Source organism: Ceratotherium simum, chromosome 28, assembly GCF_057802395.1.
Source record: "Ceratotherium simum simum isolate JZ-2026a chromosome 28, ASM5780239v1, whole genome shotgun sequence".
Taxonomy (NCBI): Eukaryota; Metazoa; Chordata; class Mammalia; order Perissodactyla; family Rhinocerotidae; genus Ceratotherium; species Ceratotherium simum.
In genome coordinates, this window is record NC_141927.1 from 3021129 (window position 1) to 3045590 (window position 24462).

The window sequence follows — 24462 nt, forward strand, 5'->3', positions numbered from 1 at the left end:
TCAGTTTTAGCATCCTTTGATATTCCATCCTGAATCATTTGTTACTGCCAAACGGTGATAACCGTTGCCAAATGATGACTCTAATTCTGTGTTCCTTCTAGATTTATTAGTTTGCATTCTGCAAGGGAAAGCTTTCTCTCTCACTCATTTCATTTGTGCGTGTATCTATTTATATCAGTATGGATTCAGAAATTTCTATTTTATAGAAAGTGGTTCATCGTGTATTTTTTCCTACCAGAGACTGGGAGTCAGCATTTCTCCAAGATGCACTGGTTCCTTTAAGGGGAGAATGTATTAGAGTGGTATTTAGAAATCCAGAACTGGGTCCTAGGTGGGTTCATTGCTACTGCGGTTTTATTCTTCTCTACCTCTCAAAAGACAAAGGTAGGAAATATGTACACAGTCACAAAAACACACACATACACACTTACATTTTTATTTATGTTGATAGCTATACATATTAAAGCCATGAGTTCACACCACTATCTCTAATTCAAATCCAACACAACCAGGTCCATACCAGCCTTCCTCATTTCCATTTTTCTAACACCCTTCTCAAACAGTGAGGAATCTGTTTCACATTGTCCTCAATATATTTACTATGTCCTCAGTTCCCATGTAAGTACCCTGCCAACCATACCACCTACCACCTTGTTCAACCACCTCCTTGCTTCGTCCCTAAGTGTGCCAAGCACCTCCCACAAGTGTATGGGGAAAGAAAGTCAGCCTAGATGGAATCTTAAAATTCATTCCATCTCTCACACAATTACCTTCCACTGTGAAGACATCCTGTGGTGTCCATAGGGTATTAAACTATTCGCTCTTCACAGCCTCAGAAGTCTGACCAGTAGTGACTTGCTACTTTCCCATCTGCCTCCTGCTCACTGGGAACCAAGCTTTCTCTCCTCTCACCGGTTTTTCGGTGTTCTTGCTCTAAGACTTCCAACACTATAGAAACTACTCTGCATAGAGAAGAGTTTTGTAGGGAAATGCCCACACTGAATGTTTTGTTGTAATTTATTTTGTTAGTGGTTGATGATCCTGATTCACAGAGACAACGGAATTGGTGCCATCTTACCTGAAAAACTTCCCAGTCTCGGCGCAGTCATGTCGCCGCCATCGTAAATCTCAAGAGAGTCCCAGTTTTGCTCCGTGGCAAAACTGATGACTTGAATCTACCGAACAATAATATCAAGTTAATATTTATTTTTGGTTTAAAGAAATTATCCTGATCGTAGAGGATTTTCAGAAAATTAAAAATATATATGTAAAGGAAAGAGGCAACCAAAGAAAATAAACCATGGAAAGGACATCTGAAAATTTCCACAAATGGCACTTTTGATAGATTTTATTCTAAAAATCTACTTATGTTTTTCCCAAATATAAAAACAGGATTAGAAACACTTTGTAGAAATAGGAAGACAAGAGAAACAGGTTATGGTTTATGTATATAAAATAGCCAATACAAAAAGGAAGAAGCAAGCAAGCAAGCAAGAAACCATAAGTGTCTGGCTAAGCCTGTTTATTTGCAGACTCTGGGCTTGAAGGAATTACCTGAATTCCTGATCCCTCTGTGACTATGATTTTCCAGATACAGTTTAAGTTGTTACCATATGGTTCAGGGTAGCCGGGGGATAAAATGGTACCTCTGCGCTGAGTGAAGTTGCCACTGCAGGGGACTACAAGACAAAACCATAGTTAGTAAAAGAAACTACAGGGAAGGACAACATTAATTTGATGCCTAGTGTTCTTTTACTGTGTGATCAAATATTAGGAGGAATTTTACATAGACTATATACTTTAAATGACATTTTTAGCCAAGGTCAAATTTAGTCTGTTCTCTCTTAAAGTAGCAATACTATTGATTATTGTTTACCATGCTACTAAGCTATAGATCTTTTGTCTAAAAATAAATCTCTTCAAGGTCTGTAAAAGGACACTGTACCTAGCAATGGCATCTCTGAAGTGAATTCTGTTTAGAATAACCTATCTACACAATTTAAGGAGCTTTGCAGAGTATTCTCTTCTATATGCAGACACGCAACTCCAAATGATATTAATGGGATTTAAGAGCAAATCCGGAGAGGAGAAGAGACGCTTAAAACATACAAATGAATTCAAGTGCTAATCATGATTGCACTAGAGGTTCTTACACAAAATGAAACAAATAAACTATCACTAATGATGTCATTGTTATTCAGGCTGCATTAACTTATTCCTTTTCAAACCTTCATCAGCACAAATCTATTAAAAGGGCATTACACAAGTAATATAGCAAATCAACATTATAATGATTTTTCCCCCAAATGAAATTATGTTGTATACCCCTGGCTTGAGAGTTGATGGCATACTTAATAAGAATTGAGAAGGAAAACATGTTTCAGACTTGTTCATCTTATGAGTTGTTTCACGAAACAATAATGTTTAGGGTTTGGCTGCTACTCAATTATTTCCAATAAAATAAATTGCTCTTAAATCAGTCTGGAGCATGATCAGTTTACGTAGACTGGACACGAGCACTGAAAGGCAGCTCTAATACTGCTGTGAGGTTGGGATTGACGGCCTCAGGCTAGTCGTCACGCCGTGTGGATGCACGCTTACCTACACAGCTCGGGATCGTGTCGTTCCACTGCGCGAGAGCGTTGGGCACCGATTGACAGCTGATGGCCATGGAGCCCTGAAGGAGGTATCCTGCGTTACACTCAAAGCGAACAATGGAGCCTGCTGAAAAGTCAGAGCCAATTCTCCTTCCATATCTGGGCTCGGGGACAGAGCTGCACTGGGTGTCACTGGTCCGAGGGACAGCTAGAGGCAAGCACACAACACGGCCATCTGCATCTTCATCGGGAAGCCAAGACATTTCCTTGGAAATAGATCTGAGATAAGTCTAGCGAGAGCTTACGTTAACATGGAAATTAACAATGTATTTTGCAATCTCTGTAGCAAATGACCTGGGGAGCATGTTCACATCTACATTTCATCCTCTCATCAACCCTGAGGACCACCTTATATTCTCATTTCAGATGAAGAAAACATGGCATAAGGAGAATTAGTGCCGCATACGGACCGAGTGACATTCAGGCAATTAAGATTAATTAAGCACCCAAATTATTGTGCTAGGTGATAATAGATGACTGAGAACTTGTACTTATCCTCAAGGACCTTAGAGTCTAGCGAGAAAAGCCACTATATAAGGGATTATTTATAATATGACCATTGTGATGTAATAACAAAATTAAAAATAGAGCTACCATACGATTCAGCAATCCAACTTCTGAATATTTATCCAAAATAATTGAAATCAGGATTTCAAAGAGATATCTGCACTTTCATGTCCATTGTAGCATTATTCATAATAGCCAATTATGGAAACAACCTAAATGTCCATTGATAGATGAATGGATAAAGAAAATGCGGCATATACATACAATGGAATATTGTTCAGCCTTAAAAAAGAAGGAAATCCTGTCATTTGCAACAACACAGATGAACCTGGTGGACATTCTCCTAAGTGGAATAAGCCAGTCGCAGAAGAGCAAATACTACATGATTCCATTTATATGAAGAATCTAAAATAGTCAAACTCCTAGAAACGGAAAGTAGAATGGTGGTTGCCAGGGCTTGGGGTGGGAAGATGGGGAATTGCTGTTCAAAGTGTATAGTTTCAGTCATGTGAGATGAATAAGTTCTAGATAGCTGCTGTACAATATTGTGCCTATAGTTAACAATACCGTATTGTACACTTAAACATTGTTAATTTTTAACCATGATTTAAATGACTTACATGAGAGGGTAAATCTCATGTAAACATAATAAGAAAATGTACTGTGGGAAAACATACAATTAAACTATTCATTCTAAAGACTTGGGAGGGAACAGAAGAGAAGGATCATTTGGACCCCACTGCTGGAAGCAGCCCTAGGAAGAAAATCCAGCCTATCCTCTCCTTCCCAGGGTCTTCCCATCTGCCCTGCAGTTCTCCATGGTAGGAGGTGGGCATGGGCGAGCAGTTTGGGGTGAGGGAGCAGCTCTTATACCTGTCACCTGGTAGCTGCCTGGTGCTGAGAGCTAGGCCATGTTGTCCTTCTGTTGACCATAAACAATCTCTGAGACCACTATGCATTGGTGCCTGATCACAGACACTATTAGGAACACTATGCAAACCACAAAAAAGACCCAAAATCCCCCTCCCCAGTTAACATGAGTAACCACCTTTACTAAGGATAGTTGTAGCCCTGCTCTGTCCCTTTTACCTCCCAGATACAAATGAAGATACCCAACAACACAACGGCCCCCGCACAACACTCAATCCAAAGAAAATCATACTGCCTTTAATCCTGCCCCAAATCACCTAGCACAGGCCCAAATCCTATAACCAGCTCCTCCCGGAACTCTGTGTCTGAGATGTCCCCAGGTTCTCCATGCTGTATGATCTTCATTGACACAGTGAGGAAAAACCCAAGCTTGTTGGCTTACGGTGTGTTCTTAAGGTCTTTGGATGGTGGGCATTGCCAGTGAGCCTTATTCCAATGTGGGGAGTAAGAGATCTACTTAGGTTGCATTTCAGAATTGACCAGCCAGGAGAGATTTTTCTGTTTATCAAAAGGGGCATGGGATAAAGTTAGAAAAACACTTCAATTGGCAAAGAGGCCTGTCATGCCAAACCAACTCCTTGAGAAACAGATCCGCCAGGTTTGCACTTTGCAATCTGCATATTTTTTTTTGTCCCTTGCAGTTAAAGTCAGTTTGCATTTACTGTCTCAATAGGATCTCATTTCTCTGTCTCTGTATTTCTTCATTCAAAAGCACAGCTCTCTGATAGAATGTGTTCATAGACTCATTTTCTTTAAAAATAGTCCTTCTGTCTCACACTGCTTTTCCTAACACCCTGGCATCCTGTTTTGAGTTGAACGTGAACAACGACAGACACCATCGGGTAACCGCTGTAAGGAAGCAATTCTCGGAGAATGGAAGTCAGGGGAATATTTTGACTAAGCTATGTTTCAATTCAGTGTTGAAATATTTTGTATCAGGAGGCAAAAGTTAATAAAATTATATACCGTCTAAGAGCTATTGTTGAAAAAATTAATGATACATCAGCATGTCTATTTTCTATAAATAAAGGCAGAATGCAGAATAACTATAATATTCACTTATGATAAAATATTGCTTAAAACTTATATTTGTCATATTTGTATATCTGAGCATTTTGTTACAGCTGAACAGTAGCATGAGAGCAAAATTAAATAAATGAATGAATGACACCCCATGGAGGCTTCCATGCTCAATTCTCAAGGATTTTTTTTTTTTTTTACAAAAGTGGAAAAATATCTCTCGTGGTAATTTTTCTACTTGACCTGAATTACTTGGAAAGCACCTGCTCTTTGTGGAAAGGTTCCACACTTATCTAAGGAGCCTCAAACATAGCATCCCTGCTTGTATGTTTCCAGGGTATCGTTGTCATTCCAGGTTCCCTTGGATGAGGAGAAACACACCATCTAGGGTCATTTGGACACATGTCACTAATAACCTTTCTTCATGAACTTTGTAGTTGTCTATTTTCAAGAAAAATAACTATAAAGGAATAAAACCTGCATTTGGATTATGGAGGACATTTTTTAGAGGAAGAAGTTTGCAAAGTGAAGAAAAGAGATTAATTTTAAGTACAGTCAAGCACTACATAACAGCGTTTCAGTCAACATGGTCTGCGTATACTATGGTGGTCGCACAAGACTGGTACCATAGAGCCCGGGTGTGGAGTAGGCTCTACCATCTAGGGTTGCATAAGTGCCCTCTATGATGTTGCCACAATGATGAGCTCACCTAACAAGGCATTTCTCAGAACATACCCTGCTGTCAGGCGATGCATGACTATATCTGAGAAAGTGGGACAGAGGAAAGCCATGGAATTGAGACATCAAACCTCCATGTAACATCTGGGGAAAAAAATCAAACCATGTTCCATGACTTTTCCCTGACAGCCCATCCTCGATTCTTGCCCATCACCTGGGTGTTTCAGGCAGCATCAGAGAGCAATTCTACTCTCTGTAGTAATTACTCTCTATCTTTTAGTAAATGTTTCTCACTGCTGTGAAACAAAACTGAAATCATCCTGGTAGAAAGTGAACAGAGAATGAGGTCAGCCCAGAACAGAGGTGATACTCAAGTGACCCACTTCTCAGGCCAGCTTACTGTGTGGGTTCAGGGACTGGGCGCTGCTCTCTGGGGCTTTCATAATACCCAAAATGGTGGTACTATGGATGCCTGCCCACGTTTTGGGGGAAAACAAGAACATAACATGACAGAATGTTCCCTCACCCTTTCCACCGCAAATGCTCTAAGTCACAGACATGTGCATGCGGTTCTTTCACGGCACTTCTTTTAGAGCAGAAGTAGCAAAAACAACAATAGTAATAATAAACCTGAATGCAGGTAGAAATACCTTGTAATGTCTAAGTGAGGCAGTCTTTCCTGTTTCATTTAGTGACTGAGTGACATCTTCTATTTCTCAAAATCATTCTGGTCTAGCAGTTGAAAAATCTGATTTGACAAGTCATTACTAGTCAACGAATCCCAACCTATATCACTGAATTATGAACAAAACTTAGCTCAATCTTCTTTGTAAACAGTATGCATTTTATAAGCTTTTCATACAAAATGTGAATTTCTTAGAAGTAGAAAACCAACTAAGTCTTATAATTTAGGCCCTCTGAAAGGAGATGAGGCCTGGGAAAATCAACAGACACTTGTCTTTGCATGTCTAGGAAGGACTTTAAGCAAAGAAAATCTTTTTTTTTTTCTTTTTGTGAGGAAGATCAGCCCTGAGCTAACATCCGATGCCAATCCTCCTCTTTTTTCGCTGAGAAGATTGGTCATGGGCTAACATCCGTGCCCATCTTCCTCTACTTTATATGGGACACCGCCACAGCACGGCTTGACAAGCGGTGCTTCGGTGCATGCCCAGGATCTGAATCTGCGAACCCTGGGCCTCCGACTCGGAGCGCGTGCACTTAACGGCTGTGCCACCAGGCCAGCCCCAAGAAAATTTGAGGATAAATTCTGCCTACCCAAACTTATTAAAAGCATTTCCATGTTTCCAGCCCCGTTTACTTTGTCTGTTTATGTTAATACTAAAAAGAATGAGTCTGGCCAATAGGAAGATCCTGGAAGAGGAAAGCCCTGAGCTAGCGAGTCTGGGAGACTGGGCAGCTGGAAGCTGGAGGCTTCCCAGTGAGGGCAGGAGATGAGAATCTAGGTTAGAGTCCGAGACTCAGCAAGCGTGACACAGAAAGACAGAGATGCGGACAATTGACATCTGTAAGTTGTGTCCTGTGGGGAGGTTTGATATAAAAACATGGCTTCCTTCTCCCCTTGCAATATTCAGTAAGCCTGTGTGGTTTACTAACGTTGGTGTGAGTGAACTATTTTGAGGGAACTGAATGAGGTGTTGAATTCTACATTGAAACACACAAGAACAATAGACTACGTGTGGAAACAGCCAGGAATAAATATAAGACACTTAAAAATAATAGTACATTGATGAGACACTGTCAAGCACTAGGTTTAACATAGACACATTCAATCATGTGCATAGACAGAGCGGGGAGGGAGAGGGTAGTGTAGATGGTTTTTAACTCCCCTGTCATACATTGGCACGTAACTCCGAGCAAGCAGGAGAGGAGAGAAGAATATTTGCTCTGCCTTAGTTGGTCTCTGTGACCACACAGACTGGATCTTATGTTAATTCCAGTGTTGCCAAGGTTGATTCTAGTATTAAAAGGTGTGTATTTTGGGCTAAAAAAAATGGCTTTATATGAAATATAACGACATCATAGAGCAGAATCAAAGGTCTATTCTAATACTGGAAAAACCAGACTGGGCTGAACTTATTAAGAAATAGTAGGTGAGTCTCCAACGTAATGGGGTTTTGAGGACTATGTGATTTTTGATTTTTGCCTTGACCTAAGAATACATTGACTTTAAGTGCAAAATATTTCCTCTGGAACGGCAAAGATCATTAAAATCCGTAGAACCGCATTTAGTGATAGCAGGTTCTACAGGACTCCAGCTCTGGGAGCTTAGGAAGTGGAGGGAAGGCTATGGGAGATCCTGCCAAGAACATTTGGAGAATTCCTGGGAGCTAGGGAATGGGGGTGGGGAAAACATTTTTCTGGATGCCTAAAAGGAGATCTGGAAAGCTGTTTGAACATGTTCATGTTTAAAAGCAAGCACTGAATTCTTCCTATGTCTTCATGGAAATTTGTTTATGCAGGAAAAATATTACAGTGGCCCAGAAACAGGAATGGTAGAACGACTGTAGACACTTTCACACTTCAGGAAGAGAATAATTAGGTTTTTTCGTGATATGTTCTCACCATAACTTTTGCTTCTAAACTCTATTTGATCATCACAGAGCTGAGGTGAGTGGCTGCTGAATCAGAGGTGAATGCAAGGTTGGCCCCGGAGGGCGATGCCTGACCCAAATGCTGTAAAAGGTGCCCACTGTCTCTGAAGTACATTGGTAACCCAAGATCACCTCTCAGTCTCCATTCATACTACTCCTTACGTAACCAGTGACCTGTGAACTACGTTGCTTCATTCCCCCCAGGGTAGACAATGTCCTTGAGTGTTTATTAAATTGCACCTAACTGCCAAACCAAGCTCGTCACAGGTGCTGAGTCGTCATTGATAAACAATGTGGAGGAGCTATTTAAAGCATTGTACTATGAAGGGTCACCCCCTTAGCCTTCTTTGAGGTGCCCATGGTCGTAACTCACCCTCTTTTCTCCTTCATATTTTTCAAATATACCTTCTACTCCCAAGTTGCATGGAAACCAAACACAAATAAAAACCAGCAAAGACATGTTAATTAGGATACTTTGTAACAAAAACAAAAAAAGCGTCTATACCTTCATTTCTTCACAAGATCAGAAAGATGATAACATCCTCCTTATCAACATCTCCACATCATTAACCAGGTCAGCATGGAGGGGCGGGAGCAGAGGGCTAGAGATGAGATCTCAGCATTTGGGGGTCCCATGCAGGTTTTCTGCATACTGACACTGCTACACTTAGTTTTCATTGACGTCTCTAACAACTCTCTATAACAGACTGTCGGTCTGTCACCAGGGTGAGATACCCTATAACCACGGAAGTCATAAAGTTCCTGTGCAATTCTAAGCTTTAATAACTTATGAAAGAATGAAGCCGTCACTGGTAGATGGAAATACTGTTCAGAAAGTTTTTACACAATAGAGTTCAAATCATTTCTAGGCTTCCGTATAACGGCTCTCTTTCAGAAGGCAATGTTCAATTTAACTTTTCATATGTATTGGAAACCTTCCCAGGTGCTCCTGAGTGATTTATATATTGCATTCATGATCCTACTTCTTTCCCTCCAAAGGATTTAGCTTTGATAAAAAGACATCAATTTTTTGCATAAACTCACTGTAGGAACAAAGCAAGAAAAGGAGGTATATTGGAACTTTATAAAATATTGAGGATATTAAAATCATATGTTCTTAAGTACAAGGAAAATATATTCCTTCTATAAAGGATTTCCTTTTCTTTCTACTTTTCTGTATTTTATACATTGTAATGATAATATAATGTTACTTTAAGCCAAGAAACATAATTTTTAAAATCATGACTTATGAGAAAAACATTTGAAAATAGGATGGACACGCAGTCATTGCCTCAGATATTTTATCTGATGGCGTGACCTATTTTCTAATCTTTATCAAAAATCAAAGGAATCCCGTTATCAAGGCAGACAATGCCAGTAAGTTGAATTTTTCCAGGACAAAAAATGTACTTAAACCAAGCGATCCAGTTTCTTTATACACCACACTAACTTACTTTGGTTTGCAAATCTGCTTCTGCAAAGCAATATAGAATTTATTTGAAGAAAATCAGGAGTGGGTAACAGGTGAGTTGCCTAAACTGGCCACTCGCCAATAAAGTCCATTTTTAAAAATACTGGTTTAATCATTGATATTTTAATAAAAGGTATAATTTAGAACAATGTAACTAATTTTAATCCAATAGCATCATCATTTAAGCAATTACTGCTGAAACTGGAATGGAGATATTTTCCTCCAACTTGCCTGTCAAACACCATTCTCACTCTTTCCATTATTTTTTAAATCATCTTACTGCTGACACTGAAGGGCTGTTGTAGTGAAATATTTTGAGGGCATGGACTTTGCAGTGTGAGATGATTAGAAATATAAATGATATGATAGATTGTTATTCTCCATAATCTTTTGAAAAACATAATGTTGTCAAGCATGTTTTCTGGAGAAGTCTTTATTAAAGGAGAGAAAAACCATGACTAGCAAGTGATTCTCCTCCACTTCTGAAGAAAATATTTAAAAGCAGCCAGTAATCTATCTAGTCTCAAGCAAAATTGAGACCTGAAAAAACTAAGAGACCTTGCTTCTTATTTTTGAACACACAGTTTATGTCTGAAGATGACAACCTCTGTCAGATCTCAATCTATAGAGTCATTAACAGGTAATTCCAAAGGCTTGCTCCGTGCTTCGGAAAGTGCATGAACAGCTTATATGGCACTCATTCAAATCCACATAATGAATGTGCAAAATAAAGGTGAACTACAAATAGAGAAAAATCCCTCATTTTCAGAAACTATGAGCAATCTCAAGCATTTTGAATAAGCTCTAAATTCAAAATTTTTATAAATACAAAGGTGTTGAAGTGCCAAAAGTTAATAGAACACAAACAAAATAAAATAAGGATTTTATTTTGAGTAATAGAAGCATGGATGGTAATTGGGGTTCTATTTGGTTTTGTTAAATTGCCTTTTCAATCAGTGTTTACAATAAGATTTGGAAATTCATAAAGTACCTTAAAATATTTCATTAAAATAGTTACTAAAATATAAACTATTATGAAATATTTTACCTAATTAGATAAAATATTATAATGTATTTGAAATTATTTTGCAAAATGTGAAGTGCTATACAAAGGTAATTTGGTCAATATTTATTTCTTGATAATGCCAGATAATGAGGTGTTATTGCATCTTTGTAGTAGGAATATCATATTTAAGTGTCTAAAGAAATATTTTAATAGTTTTATTAAGTACTTTTATTATAAATATATGAGTACCTTCAATTTCTTAAATATTAAAAAAACGCAGCTCAGACATTTTTGGCACTCTAACTGAAAACAGTGGTATGTGTTGTGCCAGGAGAAGATGGAAAGAACCTGCAGAGCAACCCTTACCTTGATAGACGAAGTGGAAGCCTCGGGCAGATGCTCCGCTCTTTGCGCTAAATCGGAGCAGAATTTGATTTGATGTAGCCAGAGGCAACGTTTCACCTGGGAAAATAAAAACCAACAAACAACGAGCTAATGCATGGGATTCATGAAACACACAACGCTGTGGTAGACAATAATAGTTTGGAAAATAATTATTCACTTGGAATTTCATGTTTCATTTTTGAACTTGTATAAAATTTCACTTTGGGGTTTAGGACCCAAACACATTGTTTCTATAAAGATTTTAAAACTGTTCTTTCCTATATATTCTATTAAAATGCTCTTTTAGTCATTATCTCATTTATGCTTTGTTTTGAAGAAAGCCCTGATAACAGGCCTATTAGCTGACAAGGAGCGAAATAAAAGTATTGGGTGAATCGCTGACTCAGACTCATCTTTATTTGATAATTACTTGCTAGGATTTTACTTGAAATTAAGAAAATGTCTCTGAATCCAAAGTTGATTAAAACAACAGATTCAAAGAGAGCTTTGTGAAATATATTTTTCACCTTTTAAAGTACACGTACAACATGGAAATGGTCTCTCTCAAATTATTGCTGAGAGGCATGTGAATGGCATATGCTTTTCAGAGGCGAATTTGCTATTATGTATCAATATTTTAAATGTGTATCTTCTGATGCCTTTCTAGACATGACATCATGGGACATTTGTAGAAAGTAACAAGACACAGGTCTTAAGACCTTTGATAAATAGTAGTGAGAAATTGGAAATAACCAAATCATAACCCTGGTTGGCCAAAGCCTATGAGGTGGATAGATGACTTGACTGTGCTTTGGCAGATGAAGAAAATGTAGCAGTGGTACAAATAAGGGCTACGCCATCTGTGAGGAGTTGAGTTAGAAAAATCGGTCTTCGTTAACCCATCCGAATACTATTCAGCTCTAATAGTAATTACATTTGGTGTATATTTATATTTTTTGATAGAGAAAGACCTTTACATGTGATTTTAAGTGAAAGCATGGGATAAAAAATGTTTTGAAATAATATCCTGTGTTTTATGAAGTCCCACGTGTGTTACATGCACACATTTGTACGCACACGCACGTAGCTGTACGTACATAAGCACCTGTGCACATGTGTGGGTGTAATGGGGGTCTAGGGGATGTATTTAAAGGTTTGAATGATTGAAACCAAGTAGTGTTTATCTCCAGGGAAAAGACTGCAACACATAGAATAGAAAATAAAACACACAAGATGGTTTATTATCTCTTTCTTTTCTGATGTTTTCCTTTTTGATTGAGATGGATATTATATTTTCTACAACCTTAGTACGTAAAATGATAAAGGCAGGTGGTTTTATATATGAAACAAAAATACACTTGCAATTTTAAATCGAAAATAAGATCTTACTAAATAAATAAGCAAATTCAAAGATGATTAAATTTATCCTTTACACACACACACAGACAAGTTTAAAATTAATCACCCTAGCTGTCGAAATAGAATTAAAGACAAAATTCTTTGAAAGTTTACCTGAATGGGACCCAGAGAGCGAGCTGAGGAGTCTGGCCTGTGGGTGTGTTCCGTCAAATAATTCTGCCAAGTCATTCAGCGCTGTCTGGAAATAGGCGAACTGTCCGAACACCACTGTGAAATAAAGGTGGGGGAGCACAATATGCTTCTATAAGAAAAAGAAATGGAGATTTTCTGGTACTTCATATTTATTGCTTCCCCCCAGAGATCATGATCCTAAGAATCCTGTAAAAAATAAATATTACCTTATTTTCCCTGTCTTCTAAAAGTTTTTAGCTCCTTTAGCAAAATAAGCAATTTTATTTTGCTTCTTGATCTTGAAACTTAATCAAAGGAATACAATTACTGTTCCTTATATGGTTGGAACATTAAATGAAGATTCGTTTTCCTTTCAATGAATACTACATTGGGGTGGTGGAAGAATAACCATAAATCTTTCCTATTTATTTTAGAATAACTGATGGCATTTTATTCAGTGAACATAGGGATAGGGATCAAGACCTGTTGGCTTTTAAAGCATGCTAATTTAAATTTCTTCACCTAAGATAATTATAATGTCAAATTCATAGGAACTCATTGCAATCTAAACCCATGATTCAGCAACATACTGAAGGAATTGCTTATTGTAATTCCACTCTTCTATTTTACTTATCCTACAGGTCATATAAGTTGCAAGAACACGCCTCCTCCAGGTAAAACACAATCACATATTTCACTTCTTCAAATTTAGTGTTTGTGTGCTCAGATTAATAATACACAGGGCCTTTACAATATTTAGAAAAACTTGTGATTTAATATATATTTACAAGCAATGAGCAACTAACTCTTACTTATGTGCAAAGTTTAAAATCATTCTGAACAAGAAATGGAGGCGTGTGTATCAATTGTACACATCGGAACTCTAAATGTACGTCGGAACTCTAATTAAAAAATTAATGTAAATGTTAGCAAAATGGAGGGAAATTTAACTATAACAGCATGTGTATATACATATATATGTATTCTATTCTATATGTGTACATTCTATTACATTATATATTGTGTATTACATTATATATAATATGTGTGCATATACTCTATTATATATATACACATACACATATATAAAACATATATATTTGTATTTTAAGATTTTACAATGTCCTAAAGAGAAACACAATTGAAGGAAGCACGTGAGCAAGAGGATCTTCTCAACGGATGAGTGCTCTAAATACAAGAATTGGAAAGAGGGACAGAACCTTAGGATTTCTGCAAGGTTCTTGCTGACACAATTCCTTCCTTCAAACACTCTCCCCCTAATAATCAAATCTTCATCATGGTGGAGGCAGAAGGCTTGGGTCTTTTAAATAGTACAAAAGTGAATCATACACACATAATTCCTATCTCTTTTCAAGAAACATTTAGAAAGCATCAACTTGATGCTAGAAACTAAAAGTAAAGGGATGATCAGGTCAGAAACTTTGTTCCAGAACTATCACGCGCTAACGTGTGCAGTAGCTCCCACAACAACTACAGATTCACAGTGTAGATGTCAGCAAAGGAGGGGGCACCAGACTTGGGGAGATGGTCACTGAGCCTCCCTGATGAGCTGCTGGGGCCGAGTCCTGACCTGTGACTGACTCTCAACCCTGACGCACAAACACGCGGCCGTCTGGCAAGAGCCACAAGCTGGCCAGTGATGCCCGCGCTGCAGCTGGAAGTGACAAGGAGGGGACGAACAGCGGATGCAAGCCCTGGGAGCGCCTGCTTCCCACTGTAGGAAAGCTGATGCCTCGTGGAGGAGAGAGCATTTAGCTAGTCCTTGAAGAATGAGATTTTAAACCCTTTTCTGTGTAAGAATGGAGTGCAAGGAATTTATTTCTGCAAGTGGAACACAGAAAGGAACATTTTAGAGGTGACAAATGTGGTGTATGGTCTGGTTTGGCTAACCGTCAGTGGATAATGGGAAAAGCAGAGAATTGGGGCACAAAGACCATGGCAGCCTGAGATTTAGGGTCTCGGAGGCCACACTGAAAAGCGTGGAGTTTGCTTTGTGGGCGAAGAAGTGAGTGAAAGAGGTTTATCAAGTGTTTCCGTGATCAGATTCTTGTTTTGGAAAGGATTCTTCGGTGATGCTGTTGATAAGCACAGGGAGATAAGGAGGGTATCTGTAGACCTCTCCTAATGTCACTTCCCATTTGGGGTCTGTGTTCACCACAATTATAGCCCCTTCCTACCCAGAGATGGTCACCCCATCCCATAGTACTTGGTGGGCATCCCAGGGGTACGGACTGTGTTTTATTCATCTTGGCACTTATCACAATTGTTGAATTATTTTATTTCCTTGGAAAGAGTAAGGCAGAGGAGAAAAAAGTAAACATAAGACGCTATAGATTTCATTAAATACTCCATCTAACTATTTTATTCCAAAGTAAAGTTTTCTGCTCAGATGGAATATGATAAATGTCTGTCATTAAACCTTTCAGACTGGGAAATTTTGATCAGTATTTAAGAGGGAGTATGACATTTTTTCTGTTGAAAAATCATAATTGTGTGTGACAACAATAAAATTTTGTAATAAACTAAAATGATACAATATGGCTGCTATTTTCCATTGTGACAAATATATTTTCTCAGGTATCCATCAATAAAAATAAAAAGAAAATTCATGGAAAAGTAGTAATTGGAGGAATATTGTTGAGCATTTAGGTGAAAAAAATGTATTTTACTCAAATACAGAATTCAGTGATGCCAAATAAGGGACTTTAGAGGAATTGGTCCAGCATAACGGGTCTGAATCTAGGAACATTCTGAGTTTTATCATCCATTTATAATAACAAGGAAACATTTTGAAGCCCAGTCTCTCCTTTTTCAAATGGGAGTGATATCAGCCATGCATTCATAGAATCAGTGGGCCTACTCTTTGCCTTTTGGGAAGCGTGTCCCTCCACCCTGGTCCATGAACACATCCATCCACTCATTCCTCAAGTGTCAGATGACACGCTGTCTTCCTAACACAGCAAGATGATGTAAGGACAGCCCAGCCCGAAAACTCGACCATTCTTGAGAACTGGCGGAAGATAGAAGCTAAATGATTTGGCTTAAAATACTAACCAATTTGCATCACCCAGTTCATTGAGGGCCCATGTTCTAAGACACCTAAGGGTGAAGTAAGTGCCCATGGAAGTTTTCATTAGATTTTAAGAGCCCTGTGAATAATAAATAATAGAAATTCATGGAAATCATTTGTCTCCCATACGCAAGCTTCTTACCCACAATTAACTTTCTTGTCATATAATTGTATTTTTTTAAATGTTTGCCTCAAACAAATTCTAACATTAGAATTTTTATCTGTTTTATTTCTATGAGTAGGTGGCTGCTATTTTGAATGTAAAGAAAAAACCTTGTCCATGTAGGGTTTTAATTTTACTGTTGGAAAAAAGAAACTATTTTAGAAAATTATGAGAGTTACTCTCTGCTTTACTCCAGAGAAGAATCCAACACGAAAGACATTTTCCTGGTCAGGAGTGAGAGTGGAGATGCAGGAATCCAGAGCTGATACATCACCACAGAGCCGCCACAGAAGGCCCTTCTAGAAGTGAAGCCGTTCCTGAAAACTGGCCCAGCTGGAACCAAAGGTTAGGAGGAAAGCTCAGGAAGCTAGCCTTCGAGGGCTCAGCTAGGACTCTGCCTGTTCTTACATCTCTAATCGCTCAAGGGTGTGTTCACTGATCAGAGATTTCCATCGTGATCTGATCACTCAATGTATACGCCAAGGAAGTGCAAATTGATCCCAGTGTCCCCCTGACCCACATGTACCCTGCAATCCTCCCTTAGACATGAAAACAACCAAGTGAAAAATGCTTTCTAACAAGAATTAGAACAAAGGCAGACCTATTCTCTCTCTCATCCAGAATAATCTGGATGAGAATCCTGGAAGGAAACTTAAGCATTTCACATCACCTTGATAGAAGAACCGTAGTGGATATTGTGTAAGACACGTTTGGAAAACCTGCTACTTTTAATATGACTCGTCTTCTTTTATATTATTTTACTATATCTAAAGCTGGAATATTTGTTTAGAAAATGACAGAAAATTAACACCGAAATAAATATGACAATGAGTTAAAAATTAAAAGAAATTCTTACCAAATTCCTTTGGCACTGTTATTGAATACAGGCATATTTGACCAGCTGTGTAATTATGAGGGTAGTTTGGTGACAAAACTACCCCTTCCGATCCAGTGTACTGGCCTCCGCAGGGAGCTGAAAGTGAAACCAACCAAAAATCACGTGCTGTGTAATAACACCACTGCCCGTGACAGGTGAACCAAAGATGAAGGCACTGAGTAACGAGCAGTGGGCCATGTTCACTTAAACACTTAACAAAATATTGAAGTTAAGAACTTATTTTACCCTGCTATCAAAATAAAAGAAAAATACAAAGAAAGATTTATCAGGTTAGAATAAAAGTAACTCAATTTAGGAGGAGTTAATTTTATTATTATTATTATTAATATTATTTTTAAGACCTCTCTCAACATGCTAAAATAATAATGAAAACAGCTATAATAATAATAACAGGTTTGATAAAGATAAATTATTAAGTTACTTTAAAATTCTCACCAGAATTTTTTGGTTGACATCAATCATCATATTAACTTGAGAGATAAGGATTATTTTAGTTTACTATTGTTTTTATATTACTATGGGACTAAAAGAAAAAAATGTTTGCTTTTTAGTCTTTTGTTGCTGTTTTAACCTTTCATCTCACAGATTCAGTTCAAGAGTAACAGTTAGAAGTACTAATGCTTCTGGGGTTTCTTCCTATAAGTTTGACTTAAAGCCGAGTGAATTCATAACTAGAAAGTTAGAGCAAATACAAGGAGGAGGTGTTAACATACAGAGCTTAGTGTGTGTGTGTGTGTGTGTGCGTGTGTGTGTGCGTGTGTGCCTGTGTGTCTTTATTTCCCTCTGATTATTTTATTTACTTTGGCATTGCTCTTGCTGAGAAAATAGGAAAACAGTGTAGCACGGATGTTCAAAATATTCTTTTTAAGCATCCCTAAAATGGAAATTCAATTAAATCCCAGTCTTGTGATATCCAGTTTTTGATTAAATTGCCAATGCTTGAATTCCTCATATTTTTACTTAAGGAAGGTCCAAGTGGGCTCACGTAGTGAGTTGCAGTTCTGTTCCAGTGACTGGCCATGTCCCGGGCGGCCAGGCTGCACTCCACATCTTGGATATCCCTTCACTGATGGGAATGCAGAATTATTTTCAGTATTTGAGAAAGTTTGAATTTCTATAGCTTACTTCTTTTTGATATGGCAGTTTACAAGCACTAAAAAAAAACTGGAATTCAGAGATAACCTGTTTAATCTTTGAATGTTAATTAGCACACTGTTGAGTTCTAATTGATGGACAGAACATTCTCCACGATTAGTAAAGCTCCTTAGAACATGTTGATACTAACATCAAAGCACCTCCTTAACAATTTGTCAGGAGATTTCCCAAGCCACACATTACAATGTCTTGGAAAACTTAAGTCGCACTCTGAAGTCAAAGGAAAATAGCTTATACATCTGATAGCTTTGATCTATTTACGATCAACTAGTAGAGACTTAATTAAACTAAGCATGGTCTTCATGCTGATGTCTTAATTCAGAATAATTTTATCATTCTAAGACACTTACACTGACTTCTTTACAATTTTCAATAGAAAAAATTTATTTTCACTTTTTCGTAGAGGAAATTTCTGTAAGTTAAACTCTAAAGCTGAAGGTTTTCAGTGAAATGCTGGAAGCTTCATCTACCAGTTTAGAGACATCACTTAATTTTTTTTCCACCTCAACCACACAAATTCAGCCTGGTTATTTCAGAATTATCTTCTTTTTTCCTTAAAAGCTTAAAGTTCATACTTTAAAAAATTTCTGTGGGTGCTCTGTATCTGCGGGTTCCGCGTCGGCGGATTCAACCAACTGTGGATGGAAAGGCTTAAGATGGTTGCTTCCGTACTGAACATGTACAGACTTTTTTTTTCTTATCACCATTCCCTAAACAACACAATATCACAGCTATTTCCATAGCATTTGCATTGTATTAGGTATTATAAGTAATCTAGAGGTGATTTAAAGTATACGGGAGGATGTGCACAGGTTCTATGCTAATGCTACACCATTTTCTATAAGAGACTTGAGCATCCGAGGATTTTGGTATCCAAGGGGGGCCTGGAACCAATTCCCTGCAGATACTGAGGGACAACTGTACCAATGAAGAATGGAATTTATTTTCTTTTATCCACATAAAATTTATTTTCTTTTAGCCATATAAAATTCAAGCAGATCATTGTGCAAATATCCCTTTTCCATCTAAAATAAATTAATCTATTTCAAATTTTAAATGATGGGTATAAATGAAAAGTGAAAATAAATCATCACTGGGCCAACACCGTAATGGTCAAATTACCAGACAGAAATCCTGTCAAGGACACTGTCTGATATGTTTGTTAAAATTAACTACAAAGATTTGTTTTGTCCAATGATAGGATAAAAGAGCATTCCTTTACGATAATAGATAACATTAAAAAAAAAAGGTGAAATGAAGCAAAACTGATATGGCATTTTAGGTCCTCTACTATCTTGATAAATGGTGCCTCTGCCTACATCTTCTTCCTTAGACTTTAAAGATAAGCACCAGAAATGCATATTTCAAACACAACCAAACCATTCGTGATATTGAGAAAACTATGTAGAGAACTTTCGTTTAATTCTTAATAATTATTCGGTCCATGCTACTGTGTAAATCTAAGAAATAGGCATGGTCCCTCTCGTGTTAGAAATTCTCTTATATTAATATGATAACAGAAGAAAAATAAATATGTGCTTACCATGAGGTAATTAACATATTCAACAGACCATTTCCTGAACGAGTCAAGACTTGCAACAGCATCCACTGCAGATGGTAACAAGAAACTTCCTCATCCGTTTGGTTAATTGGAATATATGTATCTCATGTAAAGGCCACAAAACACAAGCAAACTGAATGTAAACCAAAAACCACACGGGCAAACAAGAGCCGTGTGGTCCCCTGGAAGGGGCTCCGGGCTGTTTCAGTTTCAGTTCTAATTCTATAGCAAACTTCACTGAACAAAAACTGTGGGCAACAGACGGATCACCAAGAAAAAGTTACACCGTGCATTTAAAACAGATCAGTCCAAAATGCACTGAGTGCATCCCATCATACAGGAACTATTAAAGTGTTTAAAATCTAGCAAAAGTGCCTGAGTTTAATCGGTCACCAGAATGATCCACAGACACTGATTCATGCACATGACGTGCTATTCCGCATGAGAGAAACAAAACAGACTATGCGGGAAGTCATTTCTGGTTTAGTGATTTGGGATTTTGAATTTTATTTAAACATAAAGAAACAGCATAAGGAAAAATTTCTGTTTCGTGCACTTTGATGAGTGGTAGACAGAAATGGTGCTTGACTTCACAGGCCTTCAGACATGGAAACAGAAACAATCTCTAATTTAAAACTTGATTGTGTATCTATTGTCCAAATGTGACTTCATTTTTTAATGTTTATTCTATCGCTAAAGTATTTATTATCATTCCCCCACTAAGTTCCAATTGCATTGGAATTTAATACAAATTTAATTTCCCCAGTACTATTATTTATCAAAAGTCCAAAATTCTCGTCTTTCCTCAATTTAGCTTCCTATTTTCACACTGATCCCCTTATATAATGTCTACAGAGATGGATGAAGTAGGATATGGACACACCAGGGAGTACACAGATCATTTCATGGGTAACAAGAGAGAATATTAGAACTTCTATCCAAAATTGTGTCTTTTTAATTGTCTCTGCTTGTGCATTATTCATACGGTCCATCTGCTGAGATTTTCAGTATCTTTAAATGTGCTGTAGACACTGAGACTGCACACTCGACTGTTACATGCTGACTAGACAGCAGATCAAGAGTCTGGGGTCATTGTCCTTGCTATATTAAAATGACTATGTGTGCTGTTTAGAGAGAGAATTAAGATTTTCTGTTTATTGAGCATCTACTTTGTTTGAGACCCTTATGCGTATCCCATTTAATCCTCCCAACGCTCATGAGGTAGGCTTTCTTCTTCCCTGAGCCCTGGGTGGTGAAGCCAGGATTTGGCTGCCTCTAGAGGACGTACCCCCTTAGTCCTGCTCTACACAGATAACCCTGGGCCCCTGCCCGACCCCCACCCTGCGATCCACCTTCCCCAGAAGATGGGGGTCCTCGAGATCTGGGTGGGTGGCTCAGGCCTTTCAGGAGCTGCGGTGGGGGGTAATGGCTCACGGTGAGAGAGCAGGGCATGGAGATGAGGCTGGATTCCACACTCATGTCCACAAGGACCCTCTTGCACGTCAGGGAAGGGGGCACAGTGGGCAGAGGGCCTCCCAATGGACCCACGTCCTAACAGGTGGGGGCTCAGTGCCCATCTCACCTGCCCTCAGTGTTCTGTTCTGTCCCGTGTAGGAACCTTGCTGCCCTGGGGAGCCCCAGGTCCTGACCTTCACGGCCAAGATCATGCTCTCTCTTCCTCAAGGCCATTCCGTCTCACCCCTTCTCCTGTGAGCTCGCTGAAGTGGATTTCCACTATGTTAACCTCCCACACACCTCTCGTTTTAGTTTTTAATAAACTCAGAAAAGAAAGACTCTATAACTCATGTTTTATAAATCTCCCAAAGCAACTAACATAACTTAAATGATGTAGTTGTTCAGCATTTTTCATTAAACAGATCAGGAGAAGGCACTGATTCATAAACTGGCCTTCATAATCATTTAAAATACAAAAATAACACATTATCTCGAGGTAAAAATTTCACATAATTCCTTTATTAATTTATTTTTCATATAGGTATATTACTCTTTACATACGTATGCATTTAGATAGGATATATATTTTAATATATAACATATGTGTACTGCCCTTTACAAATGTGTGTCTGTATATATATGTAAAGAGTAATTTATACACATAAAAAGTGATTTTCAAAATTTCAAATGTAAAAAAATAACAATAATAAACATTTAAATAGGAGTTTAGATTACTGTTTTAAGAATTTGAGATGAATGATGTTTCTTAGACCCTTTTAATTCTATAAGGTTATTGGGATATTAATAAAAGACATTTGATTTTAAATATAATTAATATAAGATGCAATTTATATTAACCTTCTATAAAATGTGATATCTATGTAGATTTTTCAGGTATATCTTCTATAGCTAAATTTTCATGTGATCCTTTCGATAACCCCCATGGAAGGTATTAGGTAGATATTTTCATTCTTCCTGCACAGAGGACGTGGAGGTCCACAGGCACTGGGCCACTTTTCAGCTTTTCCAAAGCTGGTTAATAGTTGATCTGGAACTGGACTACATCTCTGTGGTCTTTCCTCTCAACTGAAATAGTGCAGCAGCCACACCCCACCCCGTCCTGTGCAACATGCCAAGAGAGGAACACGGTTTGCAACAAGGAAAACCCCAGGATCTAACACGTACTTTGAATGATGTGATGTTGAAGTTAATATAATGAATATATAGGATGGTCTTCTAATCCTCTACAGAGGAAAACTATAATGCTACTGACTCAAACCTTATTGTTACGTTTAGACATTAATTAAAAAGCATCATTTGAACACTGTGCAACATACACGCAGGGACCACAAAATATCTGCTTCCTTCTTTCATCATTCTTTGCTCTTACCTTCTGAAATCTGAGAAGTAGCAATAATTATATTCCTATATTTCTTACTAAAGGGTAAAATATGTAGGATTCGGAAGATTTAACAGGTTGTAGATTTTTTCACCAAATATTATTTTAGTTATTCACTGATTTATTCATTTACTCTAGAAACATATATGAAGTTCTTACTGTGTGCCAGCAACTAGTGCTGGGTCCTGGTGAGACAGGGTTCCTTAACTTAAAAGCTCTGGAAGTCGTAAGACTGATAAACTTAGAAACTCAGAAGCAGCAGGACCTGCAAGGGCATAGGTGTGTTTGTTTGTGTGTTTTGACCTTTCCTGTACTAATTTTTTAAAGCACCTCTTTGGTCAGAAGGTACCAGTAGCAACATGAGCTGTCCTGAGGAACAGAGGTTCATTTTGTAAGCTCAGTGTATCTAACTAAACAGGTCCTTGAGTTCATCCTACAATAATCTTGGAAATCAATTTTTCTGTCAGAAATCATGGGGTTTTACCATCTTCTTTTTAATGCGTATCATACGAAGAGTGAAGAGTTCAAGTCACACATCCCCAGCTGCAGCAGTTTTGTCCGTGGAGATGCCTACGAAACCACCAACTAGCTCAGGATACGGAGCATGGCCAAGGCCCCAGAAATCCACCCTCTGGCCCTCCTGCCAGCGCCCCGCCCACCAGAGCAACTGCCATCTGACTTCATCACCACAGGTTCGTTCTGTCTGTTCTCGAAGGTTGATCTGACCTTTTAAGAGGTGATTTTATTAATTTAAAGTGGATGAGAGGAATTACAAACTATTGATATTTGGGGGAAACGACACATCGATTTTAAGAGAGAGAGAGAGAGAGAGAGAAAGGGAGAGAGAAAGATAGAGAGACAGAGGCAGAGAGATACAGAGACAAAGAGAGTCAGAGACTGAAGCAGAAAGAGACAGAGAAAAAGGCAGAGAGAGAGAAACAGAAGTAGAGAGAGAGAGGGAGAAATGCAGAGACAAAAGCAGAGACAGAGAGAAATATAGAGAGACAGAGACAGAAGGAGAGAGAAACAGAGAGAGTACCTAGAGTGGTTAATTAGCACCTCTTACGTGGATCAGGCCTAGAATATGCAAAAAAAAAAAAAAAAATTAAAGATGGCAGACTATCTAAGTGAGAGAAAAATACTACCCCCTCCAGAAGCCTATGAGAATGGCTAACACCCTAGCTAAATTAAATGATCAAGGAATGTCAAAGACTTATTCCACGCTAGCTCTATGAGCCATCCTAACCACTGACTAGAGGAATACAGTGCTCAAGTGTGAAACTGTTTTTAAAATGAGAGTTCCCATCCCAAAGGAAAGTTATCACGGAAGGAATAAACCTGGTTCCAACACACCATTGCAGGAGGGCAGGACGCGGTTCCAGGCAGGCTTTCCATCTGCTCCGATCACACACGTGATGGATGAGGGCTCAGCAATCTTGTAGCCAGAGTCACACTGGTAATTAACTGTCGAGCCAAGCTTGAAGTCTGTCCCAATTCTTGTCCCATTCATTATATTTCCGGGGTCAAAACAGGCTTCCCGGGGCTTCTCTGTAGAAGAAACAATTGTAAACTCCATGAGGGCAGGAATCTGAATTTTTTGTTTGTTTGGTTGGTTGCTTGCTTATTTTTCTTAGTGCCTAGAACCGTGCCTGGCATACAAGAAATGGTAATAAAAAATTATAGATTGACTAATGATCAACTTATTAATTATCAATTAATAATTACACATCATAGAAATGATTAGTTATCAAGTTAATTAAATATCTTAGAAAAATAGGAAAAACTACTTAATAAAGTTAGGTTTCTTTTTTTTCAAACCACCTTTTACTAAAACATTGCTATTGAATTATTTTAATCTAGATAAAAAATTGCAGGATTGTATTTTTATAGATCCATTTTTTTTATTTTTGGCTATGAATTTTAGTACTGAACCAAAGAAACTGAT

The 24462-nt window shown here is 38.1% G+C and overlaps 1 protein-coding gene across 1 annotated transcript in view; it reads right to left on the reverse strand.

Annotated features, from left to right (window-relative positions):
* The window catches only part of CSMD1 (CUB and Sushi multiple domains 1), a gene marked incomplete at its 5' end in the record, with an annotated part of 1589548 nt that overhangs the window by 229029 nt on the left and 1336057 nt on the right, over positions 1–24462 (reverse strand). Inside the window, 7 exons of the mRNA XM_087418289.1 lie at positions 1079–1175; positions 1555–1679; positions 2602–2805; positions 11248–11343; positions 12778–12891; positions 16906–17022; positions 23871–24065. Of these exons, the coding sequence (XP_087274415.1) occupies positions 1079–1175; positions 1555–1679; positions 2602–2805; positions 11248–11343; positions 12778–12891; positions 16906–17022; positions 23871–24065 (948 nt within the window). The remainder of the gene's footprint in view (positions 1–1078; positions 1176–1554; positions 1680–2601; positions 2806–11247; positions 11344–12777; positions 12892–16905; positions 17023–23870; positions 24066–24462) is intronic.